The sequence below is a fragment of the Aspergillus niger genome (assembly GCF_000002855.4).
Source record: "Aspergillus niger supercontig An02".
Lineage (NCBI taxonomy): Eukaryota > Fungi > Ascomycota > Eurotiomycetes > Eurotiales > Aspergillaceae > Aspergillus > Aspergillus niger.
Window position 1 is genome coordinate 322,816 of NT_166519.1, and position 18,932 is coordinate 341,747.

At 51.9% G+C, this 18,932-nt stretch overlaps 7 protein-coding genes across 7 annotated transcripts; 5 read left to right on the forward strand and 2 right to left on the reverse strand.

Annotated features, from left to right (window-relative positions):
• Nucleotides 1–304: 304 nt before the first annotated feature.
• Nucleotides 305–563, forward strand: An02g01460 (uncharacterized protein; the record flags this gene model as incomplete). The annotated part of the gene is made up of 3 exons (XM_059746075.1): nt 305–388; nt 421–428; nt 509–563. The coding sequence occupies 3 exons, from the start codon at nt 305–307 to the stop codon at nt 561–563; spliced, it is 147 nt and encodes a 48-aa protein (XP_059606011.1).
• A 266-nt stretch (nt 564–829) lies between these two features.
• Nucleotides 830–3,125, reverse strand: An02g01470 (uncharacterized protein; the record flags this gene model as incomplete). Its single annotated transcript, XM_001399250.3, has 8 exons — nt 830–969; nt 1,094–1,499; nt 1,606–2,201; nt 2,371–2,402; nt 2,554–2,615; nt 2,718–2,730; nt 2,808–2,961; nt 3,068–3,125. The coding sequence occupies 8 exons, from the start codon at nt 3,123–3,125 to the stop codon at nt 830–832; spliced, it is 1,461 nt and encodes a 486-aa protein (XP_001399287.3).
• A 2,241-nt stretch (nt 3,126–5,366) lies between these two features.
• On the forward strand, nt 5,367–7,316 carry An02g01480 (uncharacterized protein; the record flags this gene model as incomplete). Its single annotated transcript, XM_001399251.3, has 3 exons — nt 5,367–6,840; nt 6,896–6,940; nt 7,006–7,316. The coding sequence occupies 3 exons, from the start codon at nt 5,367–5,369 to the stop codon at nt 7,314–7,316; spliced, it is 1,830 nt and encodes a 609-aa protein (XP_001399288.1).
• A 1,664-nt stretch (nt 7,317–8,980) lies between these two features.
• Nucleotides 8,981–10,270, forward strand: An02g01490 (uncharacterized protein; the record flags this gene model as incomplete). The annotated part of the gene is made up of 4 exons (XM_001399252.3): nt 8,981–9,355; nt 9,455–9,517; nt 9,597–9,730; nt 10,009–10,270. The coding sequence occupies 4 exons, from the start codon at nt 8,981–8,983 to the stop codon at nt 10,268–10,270; spliced, it is 834 nt and encodes a 277-aa protein (XP_001399289.3).
• A 1,170-nt stretch (nt 10,271–11,440) lies between these two features.
• On the forward strand, nt 11,441–13,858 carry An02g01500 (uncharacterized protein; the record flags this gene model as incomplete). Its single annotated transcript, XM_001399253.3, has 1 exon — nt 11,441–13,858. One exon carries the CDS (start codon nt 11,441–11,443, stop codon nt 13,856–13,858), a length of 2,418 nt encoding a protein of 805 aa, XP_001399290.1.
• A 680-nt stretch (nt 13,859–14,538) lies between these two features.
• An02g01510 (uncharacterized protein) lies at nt 14,539–16,539 on the reverse strand (the record flags this gene model as incomplete). Its single annotated transcript, XM_001399254.3, has 5 exons — nt 14,539–14,746; nt 14,890–14,928; nt 15,269–15,426; nt 15,486–16,042; nt 16,104–16,539. The coding sequence occupies 5 exons, from the start codon at nt 16,537–16,539 to the stop codon at nt 14,539–14,541; spliced, it is 1,398 nt and encodes a 465-aa protein (XP_001399291.3).
• A 432-nt stretch (nt 16,540–16,971) lies between these two features.
• An02g01520 (uncharacterized protein) lies at nt 16,972–18,880 on the forward strand (the record flags this gene model as incomplete). The annotated part of the gene is made up of 2 exons (XM_059746076.1): nt 16,972–17,031; nt 17,096–18,880. The coding sequence occupies 2 exons, from the start codon at nt 16,972–16,974 to the stop codon at nt 18,878–18,880; spliced, it is 1,845 nt and encodes a 614-aa protein (XP_059606012.1).
• Between the last annotated feature and the right edge of the window lie 52 nt (nt 18,881–18,932).

Genomic DNA, 18,932 nt, shown 5'->3' on the forward strand with positions numbered 1-18,932 from the left:
CCAGTTAGCAACCCCAACTACCACATAAACCCCCGCATCTTACATTTACCAAATAAACTTTTCCCCGGTATATTCTACCCAAAAATACAATGACATTTCAATACAAATTTATAATAATCCACTCTTTCAGTTGGAGTACCAAGACAGAAAAAAGGAAAGATAGACAGCACCGCACCGCCCTCGTGGAATTTCCTCGTTGAGTAACCGGTGTATGTATGCTAAGTAAGCTTTAGCATTAACTAAATGCTAGGGGGAAAACTTTAAAACCGCGCTCAGTGTCAACAACTAACTTAGTAACTTAATTATGACATTTGACTTTCGAGCAAGGGAAAAGACCGCGTGGCGGGCCCCCGTGGAGATGGAGATGACTTCCAACGTATGCACTAATGTATGTACTATGTGACTGTACTCCGTACATAGGACAAAAGGTTTGTCTGTCTTCATTGGGCAAGCTGGGGGTGGTCACGCATTCTTTTCACTTCCCCTGCACTTATCACTTAGTGGACAGGTATGTACCCCACACACCGGGGGCCTCAGTACACGCGGCTAATTACGGGAGTTGATGTTTCGAAAAATCATATGCCCACCGCACAGCCACTACAACGATATGTAGACATGTTTAATGATCATGCGCAGACAAGCATCGTGGAGGTATATTTTATTTTGCTGCGCATGAACTCCCGCTCAGATACCGAACGTGGCTTTTTCATCCATCACAAGAACATGCTGATCACTGCTGACCGGGAAGAATGCACTCCGTAATTCACAGATACACCGTAAGAAAACAAAGTGTTAGGAATAAAAAGCCTCCCATGTGGCTCTTGGTCAATCAGGTCTTGTCTGACGACTCGTTCGCCGATCCCACTCCTGCGGACGCTGGGTGATCTACGGCCTCGGTTCCTTGTGCGGTAGGTGCCGCAGGGATCTCGCTGGATCGGGCACCAGAGGTCAGCTCACTAACTTGGCGTTCTATACGCCGTCAGCGCAAAACTCTAAGTAGAGGCTTCTATTGAGGCTCCGTGCGCCTCAGTAATAGGGGAGGAAAAGGATATGAAGAATAGTAATGAAGGAGGGGGGAAGGGAAATCGCGCACCTAAATCGCGGATTCGCTGTCGGAGCATTTGATTTTCGCGCGTCAGCATCGCTGCCTCCGCCTGGTAAAATGCGCTCTCATCCCTGCTTCCCCGCCGCGCTGGGCTCTCACCGGGGCCTGCACTCCAATCCGGACCCTCTGACCCGCACGACGGCTCGGCCAGCGGTCGGAGATTGGGTGAAGCGGCTTGACTAGACGGGCGGGAGGGTCGCCGGCTGGACAAGGAGGAAGGCAATTGGGTTGACGCCCGACTGCTGGTTGTGGGGAGCGGGGGAATTGGGGGGAATGGGGTCAGCCGTTCCGCAGCAGGACCAGAGTCATCCACCACGGCCTGTGAGTGTTGCTGTTGCTGTTGAAGGTGCTGCAGCTGAGCTTGCTGGCTTCGGATCATGTGTAAAAGACGGTTCTAGCCATTTGCAAGGATCGTGGTTAGTGGTTTCCTCTTACTCATGGTGGTGCGATAGCAACGAAGAATGCGCCGAATAGTGGCACAAACAATAGTTGGATCATACCACTTGTGCTTCTTGTTCTTGTTCTAGTTCCTGATGGAGCTCCCCCAGGGACGGTGCACGTTGATGATGCGGGTCCCCGGTGGCAACGGTCGGGTTTCCCCCGACATTACTGAGCGGACTGGAGGTGCGAAGCCCGTTATGGCCAAAGGAAGACCGGTGGTGGTCGTGGGGGGTTGTGGTCGGTTCCCCGGGGGCCGAGTCACTAGCGTTGGTATGGCCATTGTTCAGGATTGAACTGGAACCGGTACGGGACCGACGGCGTTCCGATCCTGACATGCTGGAGCGGTGACTATGAGAGGGCCGATGAGGCAGATCGGTGGCTATGATGTTGCTATGGTTATTTGATGAACCGTTATTCATGTTGGGCAGGGCTGCAGAAGGAAAGTCTGGCTGGGTATGCTGCGACGATAAGTTATCGGATAAAGTCGGGGGCAGCCGACGTTGACGCGGGGAAGAGGCAGTGGACCAGGTCGGGGACAGAGAGTTGATATCGGGCGACATGACTTGAGGGGGGCAGGTTAAAGGGGGCCGGCCAATGGATAACAGTGGGTCTGTTGATGAGAAAGGTCCAACTGAATAGCTCAAACCACCACTTTCTGTCAAGAACCGTTATCTGAACAGTGTGTCTGTCTGCGACCACTTGCTGCCACGGGCCGGTTGGTTCAAACAATGGGTTTGGTTGCAGTGGATTGCAGAGCTGGAGCCGGCGTGCCGCATTCCTGCAACTGAAGGCGGTCAACATCGAAGTGTTCAAGTCAGACTGACGCTTTGCTGACGGGTCGATGGTCACGGGATGCCTAGATTCGGTCTAGTTCACGAGATACTGGATCCGGCACCAAATCGGTCTGGCCCGGGGAAAGACTGGAGTCGCTTCTTCCCTGGAAACGGTATTGCAAAGCCGGTCCGGCTTTCGGTCATCTCCCGAATACCACTTCAACCCCCACGCACGTGAACAGATCGATCTGAATGTTTCGGGGAATTTTCTCAGTGGTTGACAGTGGATAAAAAGCCTAAGTGATATCGCAGCACCATGCAATCGAACATTCTGTTGCCCCCTTCCTGAGGAATGCTTGCTGGGACTTGAACGTCTCTGCAGAGAGAACCCGACTCACCGGGCAGTACTTTCTACACTCAACAGTCGATTTTGCCTGCTTACCAGGGGATCGTCCGCCACACCATCTTGGCGTCAAGTCTTAACCAACCTTGAGAGTGGGATGGCGGCACTACCCGACCACACAGAAGCCACCAGGAGGAAATGGCCTCGGTGCTGGGCTCTTGGTATAGCAGTACCCCATGTCCCGAATTTCGGACCTACTAGAGGGGTGCTACTACTTCCTGGCTGACCAGGTTGGAATCCTTTAACATTCCTGGTTTGACAGAAAATTTTACGTAGCCGCTGTAAACAACAGCCTACTGGTTGGCTGTGCTCCAAATCGGTACAGATTACCGAAATGTCTAGTACCTTCATCGAAGTTGACTTCGCCATCTCCACCTAGATGGCCAGGGGTCAATCCATTCATTTTTGTGATAGCGGGGGTTCAACCCTGTTGGTGGCGGAGTAGTCATCGTGATTTGTTTGTATGTCAGTAGGACTGGTGGGAGTTTTGAGGTTTGCTGAAAAACCCTGTGCAGTACCGCTTGGCATATGTGATGGCGCTCGATCGGCGACAGGTTTCGATACAGCGTTCTGGAAAGCAGGGGCCAGCGTGGTCATTAACTTACTACTTGCCTTTCCCTCCATGTTCAGATACATGAGCATGACCACATAGATGTCCATTGGAACAGTCAATGACGGTAGTGGAGGAACACAAAACCCCAGGATTCGAATAAGCCGATGACACACTTGTAATACGTGAGAAAGAAGGAAAAAAAAAAAGCATTGGGGGCGCCGATCGTCTTCGTCAGAGGAGGCTTGACGTCACCCCCGGCTACCCCGAGACCAGCTAATCCAACCCCGTGGGAAATGCGAAGTGGAATTATGGGTCCAACATGGAAACCGCCTAAAATGCGCGGAACACAGACCAATGCTGTGGCTTCCTGTTCTTGCAGCCCACCCTCCCCCCCGGACTACAAAACCCGGACAGGAACACTAGCAGTATTAGTGTATATCTCTTGTTTTTTTCTGCTCGGTATCATGGTTGTCAGCTTTCATGACCCATCCGCTCGGGAGACCACGCAGTCATGTACAGCGCTCATGGCCACCTGGAGTCCCCGGCCCCTTGCGTGGGCACACTTTTTGCGCCCGCATTATTGACAGGCTGGACCCGTTTCGGCCTGTCCAGGGCGTTTTCTTCATTTAACGTAGAGACTGGCGCACAAAGTCTAAATTGCAGTATCCTCAACATAACTCGCCATCTCTCACCGTAGGAAGAAGTCCTCCCGCACCCGTGTCGTGGCAGGCTTCCCCGAAGCGGGCATTCTTGAGACCGTCTTGTCGGCCCAGAACGGCTCCAGTGGCAGTAATGAATATCGGCGACCACCGAAGTGGGGAAGCCGTGGTGGTCGCGCCGACCACTCCTGGCTCTGGGAACTCAACCCGGTTTCCCCCAAGGGTCAGGCGATGAGTGATTAAGGAATGATGTTAAGGACGGAGTTAAGCACGATGGATCCGTCCATCAGCATCGCCCCAGACCTAGCCGGAAGATGACTGGCCGTTGTCAGCGTGGCAAGTGGGCTTCTTCGGAGTCTGGTTTAGGTGGTATGTAGTACCTACCACGCCGGTCCTGATTCGGCAGGCCAAATGCATCATCATTCGGCCCTAACCGTGTGCGGCCGGCTGCTTGGCCAAAGACAACCGATACCCAACAACCCATCCGGGAAATATGCATCCACTCTCCCTTAATTTTGAGTTATGCCAGTCCTGTCAAGAATTCATGCGAGTGCTCTCATCATTATTACAAGCCACAGAGAGTAGGGGCTTAATAATGGTGAGTGGCAAAGTAGAAAGGGGCAGAAGGCTGATGTTGCAGCAAGAACAAAACAAAAAGTGTAAATTGGAAATGAAAGGTCAAAGTGAACTAAGTCCCCATGCCCCGAGTCATCGGAGACGCCTGGACCGTCTGAACTCTAAATGTATAATCGCCCGCTCCCATTGGGGGGAGGAGAGAAAACTGGTGGATTGATATAGAAGCAGAGTCATTCCTGCAGTGCTGCCCGTGCGATCCATGGGTGTTGCGGTAACATCACCCACTTCTTCCCCTGATACGACTGGTTGCTTGGATATAAGTACCGTGAGAGAACCCCGTCGCGGTTGCCTTTTCTGGGGTACTTGCCTGAAAAAGTAGTTTTGATACTAGTCCCAGGTAGGCCTGATCTCTTTCTCCAGTCCTCCTGCGCTCTTTCCCTTTCTGGCCTAACCCAGTCTACCGTCATCTACTGCTTGTGATTACTTCTACTTCTTCCTCCCTCTCCACCCTCACCTGCTTTCTTTCTTTCTTCTCCTTCCTTCCTATACTGAATTCCCAGTCCTCCCCTAACAAGAACCTCTCAGTGTTCCTTCCTTCCCTTCTCCCGTCCAGTGATTTGCTATTGCCATTCTCACTTGCTCGCATTAATTGCCTGGTCTTCTCTATCTTTGTCTAGTCTGGGTCGGCTGTAAGTACATGCTATTCATACACCAATGTGACTGTTGCATGATGGCGTGAAATTACAAGCATCTCTGCACTTCATGCTTTGCTTTCTTTTCCCACTATTCTCGCAGTCTACATTTCTCCGAATCAAACACCATGCAGCGACTAATTCAGTATATTACAGTGCGCATCATGGCTTCTCGCCCAGACAAAGACATGAGTAATCATGAAAAGATTCATGAGTCAGAAGCCTCGTCTTCTACTCACACCGACACCATTCTTGATCCAGCGACCGAAAAGGCTCTGGAACAGCAACAAAAGCCTCAAACGCTTCCGTCAGACCCTAACGCTGGAACTACTCTACACCAACTAGAGAATGCCGCGTCCGAAAAGGTTGAGCTGACTGAGGAAGACTGCTACGACCAACTCGGCTATGCCTTTCCCAGCTGGAAGAAGTGGATGATCATTTCGGTCATCTTCCTTGTTCAAACATCAATGAATTTCAACACCAGTCTCTACTCGAATGCCCTCACCGGTATATCCGAAGAATTCGGAGTCAGCATGCAAGCTGCTCGGTGTGGTGCCATGATTTTCTTGGTCCTCTACGCCTTTGGTTGCGAGCTATGGGCTCCCTGGAGTGAGGAACTAGGTCGGAAGCCTATCCTACAGCTCAGTCTGTTCCTTGTGAATATTTGGCAACTTCCCGTTGCTCTCGCCCCCAATTTCGCATCTATCATGGTGGGACGTGCTCTTGGAGGTCTCAGTTCAGCTGGTGGTTCAGTTACCCTGGGTATGATCGCGGATCTTTGGGAAGCAGATGACCAGCAATATGCTGTCGCCTGCGTCGTATTCTCTTCAGTGGGTGGCTCCGTGATCGGGCCAGTCGTTGGAGGATTTGTGGAAGCATATCTGCCGTGGCGCTGGAACATCTGGATTCAGCTCATATTCGGGGGTTTCGTGCAGGTGGCGCACTTGCTTCTGGTACCTGAGACCCGGACAACGATCATGATGGACCGTATCGCGAAGAAGCGGAGGCAGAGCGGCGAAGGCCCCAATATCTATGGACCGAACGAGCTCGTCCCTTTCAGGGAACGTTTTTCGATGCGCGAAGTCCTCATCACCTGGATCCGTCCCTTTAAGATGTTCTTGACGGAGCCGATTGTCCTCACTCTGTCTCTTCTGAGTGGCTTCAGTGATGCCCTGATCTTCATGTTTATTCAGTCGTTCAGCCTCGTGTACGACCAGTGGGGGTTTGGCACCGTGGAGCTAGGCCTGTCGTTCCTTCCCATCCTCGTGGGTTACTTCATTGCATGGGGCGCTTTCATCCCAGTCATTAGAAGGAACATTGAGGAGCGACGCAGGAAGCCTGACGATGAGCGGGCTCAGTACGAGTCTCGGCTTTGGTTCCTTCTCTATACAGCCCCCTGCTTGCCCATTGGCTTGATTGGCTTCGCGTGGACCAGTTTGGGGCCTCCTGTCCACTGGATTGGGAGCATGGTATTCTCTGCCATCGTCGGTATTGCCAACTACAGCATCTACATGGCCACTATCGATTACATGATCTGCGCATACGGACCGTACTCGGCTTCTGCAACGGGCGGCAACGGATGGTCGCGAGACTTTTTGGCTGGTGTGCTCACCATCCCTGCCACACCATTCTTTGAAAGTGAGTAAATTGTTACTGGCATAGATTCTATGGGGTTCTAACGGATGATTTTTAGACATTGGCGGTAAATACCACCTGGAATACGCGTCTACCATTCTATGTAAGTCATAACTCGATATGCTCTACGACTCAAAAGGATTTCCAAACTAACTGCATTTACTTCAGTCTGTATCTCTTTCCTCCTGGTCATTGCAGTATACGTTATCTACTGGTACGGACCAGCACTTCGCAAGCGATCGCCGTTTGCCCAACAGCTGTCGGACGCAAGAGTCGAGCTTCAGACTCATGGCCGACGGCTGTCTAAGATTCCTTCCGGTTCAAGGGCAAATTCCTTTGCGCGTTCGCAACAGAACCTACGCATTCGTCACACGCTCGGAAGTCGTCCTGGCAGTTACATAGCATCCCGCCCGGCCTCGAATGTCAACTCCCGGGTCAACTCCCGGGTCAACTCGCGAAGAAACAGCCTTTCTCGTTAAATTTCTGCCGAAATCATCGCGCATGCGACATGAAACGCTCGGATACATTCTTACGATGTCACTGAGACGATTAATGAGCTTTGATACCAATTATGGCCGATGCCTTTGCAGGTCATAAACGTTGTTTGCTTTCTCTCTATGATCCACTGACTTGTCCCTTATATAATTTGTCCGGAAACGGGTTGGGCCTACAAAACCCAATAGTATGTGCGTGACATTCATTTTCAGTTCGAGGCAAGGCGCTGGCAGTTGGAAAATAATGAGGGACGTATTAGCTTTGCTTTTGGAGCGTGTACTAGTACTAGGTTAGCTTTCTGCTGGTTTGGTTGTCTTGGTTAGCTTTGGCCATTTCTGGCTGGCTCGAACATCTAGCTATAAGGAGCTTTTGCAGGCTCGACCGTTCACGGTCTCACCCTCGAAGAGATACCAGATGGGGTGTTTGGGACGATCAATAAAAAAAATAAACATGATTGGAAGCCAATTGATTCTTGAAGCATAAATGCCTATGAACCCACACCGGGTCCCGTATGATCTCGATGGAGATAACCATCAATGGGATGCAACCAGACAATGCAACCAAGCGGGAGCAGAACCATGGAGAACCGGGCCAAGCAGTACCGAACAGACTCGGATGGCGGGGGAAGCATCAGGTTACAGATGAAGCAATGGCCGAGCCATGCCGATGGTTGGAATGTGGAGACACCGACCTTGCATCTGGATCCGGACGGGGCCATCGGATTCGGCAGCCTCGGAATACCCTCCCCCGATCCCAGGGATGAAATTCTAAAGCCAGCCATGGGTGATATTTCCTTCAAGCTTGGCTGAGCTTGACGACCCATGTCGATTTGGTCTAGCTCGATACTATTTCTCACCATAACCTGAGTGACACTGGTACTTGTGTGCTTTGCCTTTCTCACCGTTAGAAAGATGAGATACCTTCTGCATTCTGGAGGCTGCTGATGCAGGTACCCCTGCGGGAGATCTACAGGCCTTTGAGGAATCACATGTTTGCCATCTGGGGTTTCGAAACATTCGCCGGTTTTTCTAGAATGAATTGATGTGGTGGCCCCGTCGAATGGGTCGTTCGGGTGGCATTGCCGAGGATGTAAGGGTATTGGTTGGCTTCTCACTATTGAATGACTCAAGGGAGTTCAACGCTTTCTATGGCTCCTTTACCTACAATGTTGCTCAGAAATGGCTTTATTTAAGTGAGATATCCATTGATTAAAACATTCTTGTGACTCTTGTTGTTATATGACATGACCGCACTGCAATCAGTTTTATTCGTGGTATGTATGCTCTAGTATGTCATAGCTCACCAAATGCTTGTATTGCGCTCGACGGCTAAATATAGAGAACAGTACAGCCAGCAGGAGTCTGACCCGAGCTAATCGACGTACCAAGCAGGGGGGGGTTCGAGATCATGTGGTCAATATGGAGCCATCGACCAGCGTATCGTGGCGAAGAGTCCTCACTCACTCTATCTACGGCGGATGCAGGCCAATTCGCTTGCCGCGGGAGATCGACCCGTCCGCAGCCACCCCCGGTCACGTGCTCCAGACGGTCGGTGGCCGCGGAGAGATGCTTAGTGAGAGCTGCTGTTGCGACAACTCGACGGCCAGCATGCAAATAGTCTGATCGACCCTTCTCTACCACCGTTCAGCATGGACCACGTATCTAGGGCAATTCAGCAGCCCCGAGCGGTGGTCACTCGCCTCCAGCGTTACTGTTTCCGCCGCAATTACCATCTACGACCCTCCTCTTCTCGCGTTATCCCTCCCTCCTCCCACCGCCTCGGACAACCTCGTGTTGCGGCGACCTTCAACACCTTCACTTCCAACCTCCCCAAAATCGCCCCTTTGTATCGGATAGCTTTGCGCCACGCTTCGACGATGGCGGACCCACAGTTTGCTGAGGGGACCAACCCCGAACAGGCGCGCCAGGGATTGCAGTCGCTGCAGGAACAGGGATGGGTCTTGGATGAGGACGGACAGGGCGTGAAGAAGACGTACTATTTCAAGTCGTACTTCAAGGCGGTGGTATGTTGGCCCCCTCCCCCCCTGTTTCCTGGCCCCCCTTCGATATGTTAGATATGATACGGGCGCAAGGTCATCTGACGGATCTGGAATTATTTGCAGAGCTTTGTCAACGTGGTCGCATCGCAGAGTTCAACCAAGAAGCACCATCCAACCATGACTGTGGTAAGTGTGACACATCACCGGGAGGAAAAAAGGGGGGAAGGAAGTGGTTATGATTGAGGCTGATTTGGAATCATATTAGAGAATCGGATCGGTCGATATCCACTGGACTACCCACCATCCCCGGGGCTTAAGTGAGAAGGACTTGGAAATGGCGCAGCATTGCGACGAGGCAGCGGAGCTGATGGGGTCGGTGGAACAAGGGCAGGGGAAAAAGTGCGCTCCGGGTCGAGACTAATCCCATTGTTGGATGAAAATGGGGATTGTGTGGCGTAAGGAGCTGAGGGAGATTCATGTTAATATTGAGTGTGATTGTTTAGTATTGATTAGTGACTTGCCAGCGGAATATTCCCACCACAGCCAATTTGACCAACATGATTGATTATCATCATTAGTATTATTTTTCAAACAATCAAAAACAAGGGCGGAGGAGAGAGGGGGAGCTTCTTAGTCAGCGCTTAGGTTCCTCGTGGACGATAACTTAAACAAACTAGACCCAAAGGCGTAGTTCAACAATCAATCCAGCCAGTCAGTCAAGCTAGTCTAGTCGAACTTTCAGCTGAGCAAAATGGCTGGAATGCGCCAGTCTCTGCCCGTCTTCGGGTCATGCCATCCAACCAGATGCCGACCCGATGTGAAGAAACGAAAAAAAACAACCAACCAACTATCCCGACATCTAATCTGACAGGGAGGTCCTGTCACTCTGCAGGTAAGCATTCCTCTCCTCCCCCGTCTCCAACCAATGTTTGCGATTGATGTGTTCATCATCCGGAGAAAATCAAACACGACTAACCGAACTACCCCCTCTTGAGGCCTCTAGTTCGCTCATCAACCGACAACCGTTGCCCGGAAAGTGGGGACCGTAAGGTTTGGCTCAGTTCAGGGGCATCAACATTGACTCTGCAATTTCATTATGGTTTCTCTCCCCCGAGGGAGGAGTGGATATGTTGGGTTGGGTGATCAACTTCGGTGGCGGGAGAGATGCAGGTCGCGTTCACATCACATACTATCCATCTTTTGTGCGAATCTACTCCAGACTGATCCCTCTTTCTCTCTCCGGCCCATCCCCAGCTCAGCTCATCCCCCTCCCCTCCACTCAGGGGGTTCGCTTGCGCGCGCAGACCGTTTCAGATCTGCTTGTCATCACCACTAGCCCTCTAGTCGCTGGCTAGGCCCGACGGGGCAGGTTCTATGGACGGGCAATCAATAATCTAATTTAATCCCAGAAACTTTGCGCTGCTGGCCTGCCTGGAGCCTGTTTCGTCTTGTTTCGCGTTGGTCCGTTTTTTCTTTGTCACACTTCCATCTCCTCCTTCTCTTTTCTCGTTCACACAATCACTCTCATACACATTACTACTTCTTCTTCAATTCCTCTTCTCTCTTTCGCTCCCTGGGTCTTTTCGCAATCTATTGTCTACGGGCCTCCACACTCCAATTGCCGACTATGACGTGTGTCTGACTCCCAATCGCTTTCCCTGATTTGGTTGTCTGTTGATCCCACACGGCCACTTCGTCACTCCCTGTCGCGCACGCCCCAAGACAAGATCTCGAGTTTAATTCGTATTCACCGTCCACCAAGGATTCACGCTGGGTGTATTTCACCCCATCTGTCCGAGGTCTCTCCTTTTTAAACAAGTTTTGCTGTCCCCTACACGGTCGGGCATGATCTATGCTTGAATTAGCATCGTCAACTTGCGATGACAAATTTCTCATTTTCGAGCACTCTAGTCTTTCTTTATCAATCAATGAGACCCTCATTGGTAACCCAAATCTTCGATCTCTCCCTTCGTTAATTATACCCAACCCTACTGCCATCAATTGATGCGCGTGATTTTTGTTTACTATATACCCATTCAACCATCTCAAAATAGACCGCAGGAAATCCGACGTCCGCCTTCGGGACATACAGTGGAGGTCTGACCAAGGATGACCTTAGAAATTCACTCCCCTCAACAATCGGTCAGCGAGCGCAGAGGCCAGCGATTGGCCCCTCTACAAACCAACTTCAGTCGTCCTACCGCACGTCCGGTGGAGGTTCCACCCGGCCGACCACAGCGCCCACGGCCCACAGACTACCAGGGTGATGCGGAGGCAGGTGAACGAGTCCCATTGCAGGCCACGCCGGTTAAGCGTCAAACTTCCAAGTCCAGCCTGCGGAACATCTTCGGACGCGACAAGTCTTCCCGAAAGCAAGCCAGCGATGCTAAGCTCACGGGCATCGATGAGTTGCAACAACAAAGCACACAACCTGCAACCGAAGCAGCTCCGGTAATTCAATCACCCACAGCTGCTGCCACACCGAAGACCACCGTTTCGACGGCTACGCTCTCCACATCGCCGATAACGACGGGGTCACAACAGTCTAGGCTTCCGTCCAAATCTCGTACGAAAACAGGTAACGAGAAGCCTGCCGGGGGTGATATAGGATGGAAACCTCCACCACTCTTTCAGGCGTATCCGCAGGCCATCAAGCATGACACTCTTCCAGTCCCCGCCATGTCGGTGGATTCCATCATGCGCATGCATGCCACATCAAAGGCTAAAGCTGGCGCTCGTGAAGAAGAGCCCGCCAACGGGGAATTGACGGAGGATGGCGCGGCTCGGAAGAAAAAGGAAGACAAGGAGAGAAAACGGCATATGCGCACCCTCTCCGAGACCATGAATAAAGCAGACTGGACCCAGAAAGTCTATGTGCTGGCCACCGCTGGCTATATATTACAATATTCCGGCTCAGGGAAATACGACAGGCTGCCGGAGAAAATGTTACAGCTCGGTCCTCGGACTGTAGCCTTTGCTAGCGATGCGATTCCTGGAAAGCATTGGGTGCTGCAGGTATCGCATACCGACGAAGACGGCACGGATTCGACTAAGCCTTCCCGGTTTCGCTTCGGGTTTCACAGGTCGCCAGCCCGGCGGCTTGAGCGTTGCTTCCTTCTTGTATTCGACCACCCCGAGGATATGAGCTCTTGGCTCTTGGCCGTTCGGGCTCAGATCGAAGCACGAGGGGGTAAGAAGTATGTTTCGGAAAAGGCAGCCGATGATGGGGAAGAGCCTCAGCTTCAGACTAAGCCCAGTATCCGCCAAATGGTGACCAAAGATCCAAACCGGTTTTCCATGCTACTGAAACCTCAACAGTCTGTGTCTGAGGAAGACAAGGACACAGGTGTCAGCGTTAGCGACCAATCCCGTCGGAGCTCCTACATCTCTCTCAATCGCCGGTCGATAGTCATGCCGGCTGCATCAGAATCCCGCTCAGGCTCTATATCCACCACACATACAGAAATAACATCTCCTGTGAGCGGTACGGGACGATTCTACTCGTCTATTCCCAGCGCAAGTGTCCCCAGTTCGCCACCCAACGGTGGTATGGTAGCAGCATCTTTAGACGGCACAGCAAGTCCAAGCGTCAAAAGCTCAACGAAGCGTCGGTCGTTGAACATATCGTCGCCATCAACGATCAAGACCGCCGCCGAGATGGCTGCTGAGATCCCACGGGCACAATCGACACAACCGGATCCAGTGCTCCGCAGCACCTCGCCGCCCGCACCTAACTTCAGCGTCCCGTCTTTCAGCAAGAGATTCACTGCCCGATTTGGTCCACTTCAGGTCCCCCAGGTCTCTCAGGCTCCCCCAGCCGTGGAGGATGCAAGCAGCAAAAGTACTGTTGCTGCTCTTTCTGCATTTCCTTCTCCACCCCAATCTCCAGGCAAGGTTCCGAACGGCTTCCTACCGGAGGAGCCCAGCGAGGAGCAGCAACAACCGCAAGAGCTAGAGCCGCAACCGAAGAAGCCGTGGCCACTCCATGCAGGTCAACCTAAGAGACCACCACTGCGCGTTTCCACTTCTCAAGACTCGCTAGCCGATAATCAGCGTATAGCGGATCCCAGAAACAATCGTCTCTCTCGGATGCCTCGAAGCATACAACCCAGTACAGCAGCCCAAGTCCTGCGTCCAACAACTGCTGTCAGCGGAGGGCCGAATACCACGTTGCTTGTGGGCTCAGACGCACGTCGTGATCAGCAGCGGACCCGAGGATCTGTTATGTACCAACCAGATCCAAACACCCGTCTGCCCCCAGTGGCCATGGGTCGCCGGAAGAGTATGCCAGGGCTGATCGGACCGCCAGCTGCACCACCCCCCAACTGTCCACTGCCCAAGATCCCTTCTCCAGTCGACCCACAATCGTCCAACTGGGGTGATGCACCCGCCGACCTCCGACAGTGCATCTCGCCTTCCCCGCTACATACTATCCGGGAACAGCGCAAGAGTTCCGCTCCAATTCCAGCCGGCCACGGCATGCAAAGTCGGAGCGTGTCCCGGCATTCCAGAATGCCGCAGATCTAATCTGTCAGCCTCTAATCACTCCTTACTATACATACATTCGCCCATTCGCATGATGAACCCTTGCATGCCTTGTACATGTTCATCCTATCCTATCTCTACACATTATGCTTCCACGTCGCCACGGCACGACTTGCTTCCGTCGACTTTGACAGTCGACGATGTCGATCATCGTATCATTACATAGCGATCCAGCGTTGTTCTATCTTCTTTCTTTCTGATTTACTCCCTCTTATTATACATCCTGATACCATTCGTGAATGTACTGGCAGATATGTCGACTATTACCATCTACTACCCAACAGGCTACTACTACTTTTTCCTTTTTATGCATTACTCCTGACAAAACGATAGACGTGGCGGCACTCTGTTTTGTGACTCATTCTACTTCACTTTCTGAGATTGTATTCTATTTACTTTTATCATATACAGGCTGTTATACAGTGATCCCAGAGCGAATATACTAGATAATAATACAAACCGGGGATCTACTACTACTACTACTACTACTACTACTACTCCAGGCTCCAATCATTACATCTCTCTCCTTGAAGTTATGAGCTCAGCATACCGTTGCCAGTCAACAATACAGTTTCCTAATCGGCCTACCCCTTCCCAATATCCATTCTCCAAGATTTCTTCCCTTAGAATCGCCAACGTACACCACTATAGATATCTATTATCTACGGAGTACCTTTGGCAACTACGTAGATGATGCGCACGCAACTGGTAAACGAAACGGCCCGGCCCGTTGGGGTTCGTCGCTCACGGCGAGAATCCCGAGAATCACCCGCCTTGGCTCCGAGGAGGTTATTATGTAATGGGTAGGTAGGTCGATGTTGATCATATTTTAACTTGATTGATTGATAGATACGAAGAGATGATGGATATCTGCGAGTATGTACATTGATTGACACTTATTCAGTGCTGATAGTACTGGGAATATACTCTGGTATTTCTCTTTCACTCTCTCTCCTCTCCTGAGGGGCAAGCGTTCAAACTGAAGATCATATATGTATATCGTAGTGACTTACCTTATTTCGCATGTAGTGATTGATAAATGAGGATTTATACTATAGATCCAGCATAGTACCACTATACGCATGCCGAGCTTGTATGTGAAAGATTCTCTCATATATTTTGTGCCAACAGTAAAAGCAATTCAATCATGGCTAGCAAGCAAGTTGTAAACCCAAAACCCGAATACCCCTACCTAACTCAGAAACAATGGAAAGGAAATGCGACCGATGTGTAGAAACGAGGTGGTGCAAGAGTTACCGTACAGAGATGAAAAAGGATAGGATGGGATTAGAAAAAAGAGATGTGTCTCTTTCACGTAGATGAAGAAGAAATGCTCAATGGTTTTCCGCAGTCAACTGTATGGAATGGAATCAAGGTACATCAATCGATTACTCTTCGGTGACTTCCTCCACGCGCGCCGCAAGGTCTCGCTTTACGGTGCCTGAAGTATCCGGGGCTGCTGTTGCTGTTGTGGTGGCGGACGGAGCGGTTGCGGCTTGGGGTTCCTCGCCTCCTACGTTCTTGGACTTCTTGGTCTTTTTCTTCTTGGTCTGGATATAGAGGTTAGAGATTGTCATTCCTTCTGCGATAATCGTGGTAGATGGCTTACCTCTTGCCAACCCCACAGGGGCTTGAAACTATCCACGAACCCAACATCTTCGAACAGGTTGGGGAACAGCCATAGACCAGGGGGAACCGCAATGACTGTGATGCAGAACAGAATAAGACGGAAAATGGACATGGCGAAGAACAATCCCAGCAGACCCATCATGCCCACACTCAGGTACCAGACACCCTGACGCAGCATCATCGGCCACAGGGGGAAGAGCACCACCGCAAAGATACCTGCTACTACAGCTGCGGCCATAACCTTCTGCTTCCACTGCGGACCTTCCCACAGCCAGACATAGTGCATCATAGGATCGGTTTCTTGGTGCTGCTCGATGCGTACCGTCCACAGTCCCTTGACACGGTTCTTGGACTTGCCATGGTTGTGGCCTGCATGGGGGTCGACTTTGGTCACCCGCAGAGCAAGAAGTGATAGGGGAAGGAGCTTAAAGACGTTCTCTGCCGAGGCGCGATCGGTGACTGGAGGAAGAAGAGAGTTCTTTTTGGCAGCCGCCTTGGCGTAAGCTGGGGACTCGATGGCGCGAATGGCACGTTTCACTGTAACTTATGAGTATCTTCCATACACACGGAATTCACGAAGAGTGGTATAATGGTATACCTTTGAACATCTCCTTCCGCTGCCCGTCCATGATACACGTCCGTGTCTTCAGGTTCTGCGATCGCAGGAACGCGGCAACGGCGAGCGCCTTCGGATCAGGAGGGTTGTTAGGGTTCACGGGGACCTGACGGGTCACCTGCTGGGGTTGAGGTTGTGGGGGTGCTGGCAGGTTCTGTCCTGGTTGGGCGGGCGATTGAGGAGGTGCTTGCCCTTGCCCTTGTGGCTGGCCCTGCGCTTGGGCTTGAGCAGCTTGTCGTTGAGCCTCGACTTGTCTCTGGTGAGCGGCAAGAGCTCGCATTCTCAGCTGAGTGACATATTGTTCGGTGGTCATTCCGTGCTTGGCTGCCTCTGCAGTGAGCTGTTCGCGCTGCTGTTTGGCAAATTCCTCGGGGGTCAGTCCGCGCCTAGCAGCTTCGGCGGCGAACTGCTGTTGCATGGCCGCAATCTGCTGAGGGGACGGCTGGCCGGGCGCCGCCATGGTGAAGGAGTGTATAGATTTTTATGTAAGAACTGAAATGGTTTCGGGAAAAAAGGGGATGCAAGAGCGCACAGCGCAGTGACTTGCAAAAACCGAGTGGACGTTTTGGGTGGGCGATGAATGAGATGGCAGGAAGTTGGCGGGAGATGAAAAGGCCAGATGGTGTTCCAGTTGCCCTTCCACTTGCGCCGCCAGGGTCTCCCGGTCGCCGTCCACCGCCTTCTTCTCCGCACTCCGTTCTGCTTCCATTCACCCACTCGGCGCATCCATCTCCCCTCACGTTCATCCTCATCCATTCACTACGTCAATCAGGCCACTCCACGCAGACTCCACTCCTTTTTTAACTAATGTGATTCGGGTTCCGGTGTGCTGCCTGCAGTTCGCAGCCCCATGTCCTTGAGTTTCTCCTCAGATGTGGCCTTGAATGCAACGGAGGCGGCCGTCTTCCTGGTAAGTTGCGCGCAATCGCGCTCATACATACAACAGCCCCATTCCGGTTACTGACATCTTTCAGAGCGAAAGAGATGTAGCTGGCCAGATTCCAATTAACTTCGTCACCACATCCGCCGTCTCACTTCGCGCAGCATGTTTTGGCGACAACATTTACGACCGGGATGCGGCGGGCAGATGCATCTCCAACTTGCTGGTTGTCGGATACCGCCGCTTTCTCGTGGATCTTTACTGGTCGTCTGACCAACGGGATTGGATGTTCTGCCCGTTGTCGCTCTCTCCGGATGTTCCAGTTGTGACCGTGTCGTCGATATCGCCTGCTTCTTCGACAACGACGACTGCGACGAGTGGAATAACCGCAACGACGACTGCAACGACCACAACAACGACAACGAGCGAGACAATCAAAGCCACTGTCACTGCGGTAGCCAGATCGTCGGGTTCGGTTCTATATGAGCTGGGTCCGTACCGTTGTTCATTGGATTTTGACCTGTCCGACCTGATCAATGTGTTTCGAGGCTTCTTCCAGGCGTATTCCTCCGAGCTGACTGTCTTTACGAGATACATTTCTCTCAATTTGCATGCGGCTGGGAGCGCGACGAGTCCCGACGAACCAGCATCGACTGTGACTGGATCGCAGCTACCTACGAGCTCAGAATTTGTCAGCTATCAATTTGACGAGCATCTGTCCTCCTACATATACACGCCGTCATCCCTCGCTTCCGAACGCGCCAACTTGAATCAGTCATGGTACCAGGTTGAAGACGGCTATAAGCCCATCACCGAGTACTTCACAATTCATGAAGAGCCAAATGGCGACCAAAGTACTCCTGATGGCTGGCCTTGCGTGAAGTACCTTCAGCTAGCACAAGAGAAGCGCCTTCTTATTGACTACGGGACCATCGATTCCCAACTCCAAGATTACAACTTCTCCTACATGAGTGACGTTATATTTCCACCAAACTACCTCACATCCACAGTATCCGTATCACTTGACTCCGACGGAAGCGTCGACACCGGCTGTTTCTATGATTCCGGCGCGACCACCGTATCCCAGGCCAACAACTCCTGGGCCATATCCGACTACATCCCCATACCAGAAGGGTTAAGCGAGAACTCAACAATCGCAGCAATGTCCCTCGTGGCCTCCAACCTAACCGCATGCGGCCTCACCCCAGCACTGAACAACACCCTGTTCAACCAAACGGCCGACACTCACCCTCAACCCTACACAGACATATCCCTTTCCAGCTCCTGGGCTTGGTCCATCGGTCAACCTGCCAACGCCGACTCATCCTCCGCTAGCTTCAGCGCCACGGACCGCTGCGCCGTCATAGACCTAACCAACAGCGGCCACTGGCGCGCCATCAACTGCAGCCAAGTCCGCTACGCCGCGTGTCGCGTGGGAAATAACCCCTTCACGTGGCAATTATCCCCAACCCCATACACCTTCCGAGACGCCTACGACCACGGCTGTCCAGAAAATACCAGCATGGCCGTTCCACGCACCGGTCTTGAGAACACCTATTTGTACCAGTACCTGCTGACACGGACCGACGTTCTCGACCCGACCTCTGCAATTCCGAACAAGACGAAGGTCTGGCTGAATATGAATTGCATTGATGTGGAGTCTTGTTGGGTAACCGGAGGTCCTGATCAGGAGTGTCCGTACGCGTCGGATCCGCAACAGCTGGAGAGACGAACGGTCTTGGTGGCTGCTATTGCTGGGATTGTGATTTGTATTATCGCTGCGCTGACGCTATTTGTTAAGTGTAATGCCAACCGGCGCAATTCCAGGAGGAATAAGAGGGTGATCAAGGGGTGGGAATATGAGGGGGTGCCTTCGTAATTCGGTGTGATGATTTCTCATTGTATATATGTTTGAATAATTGTATATAGAT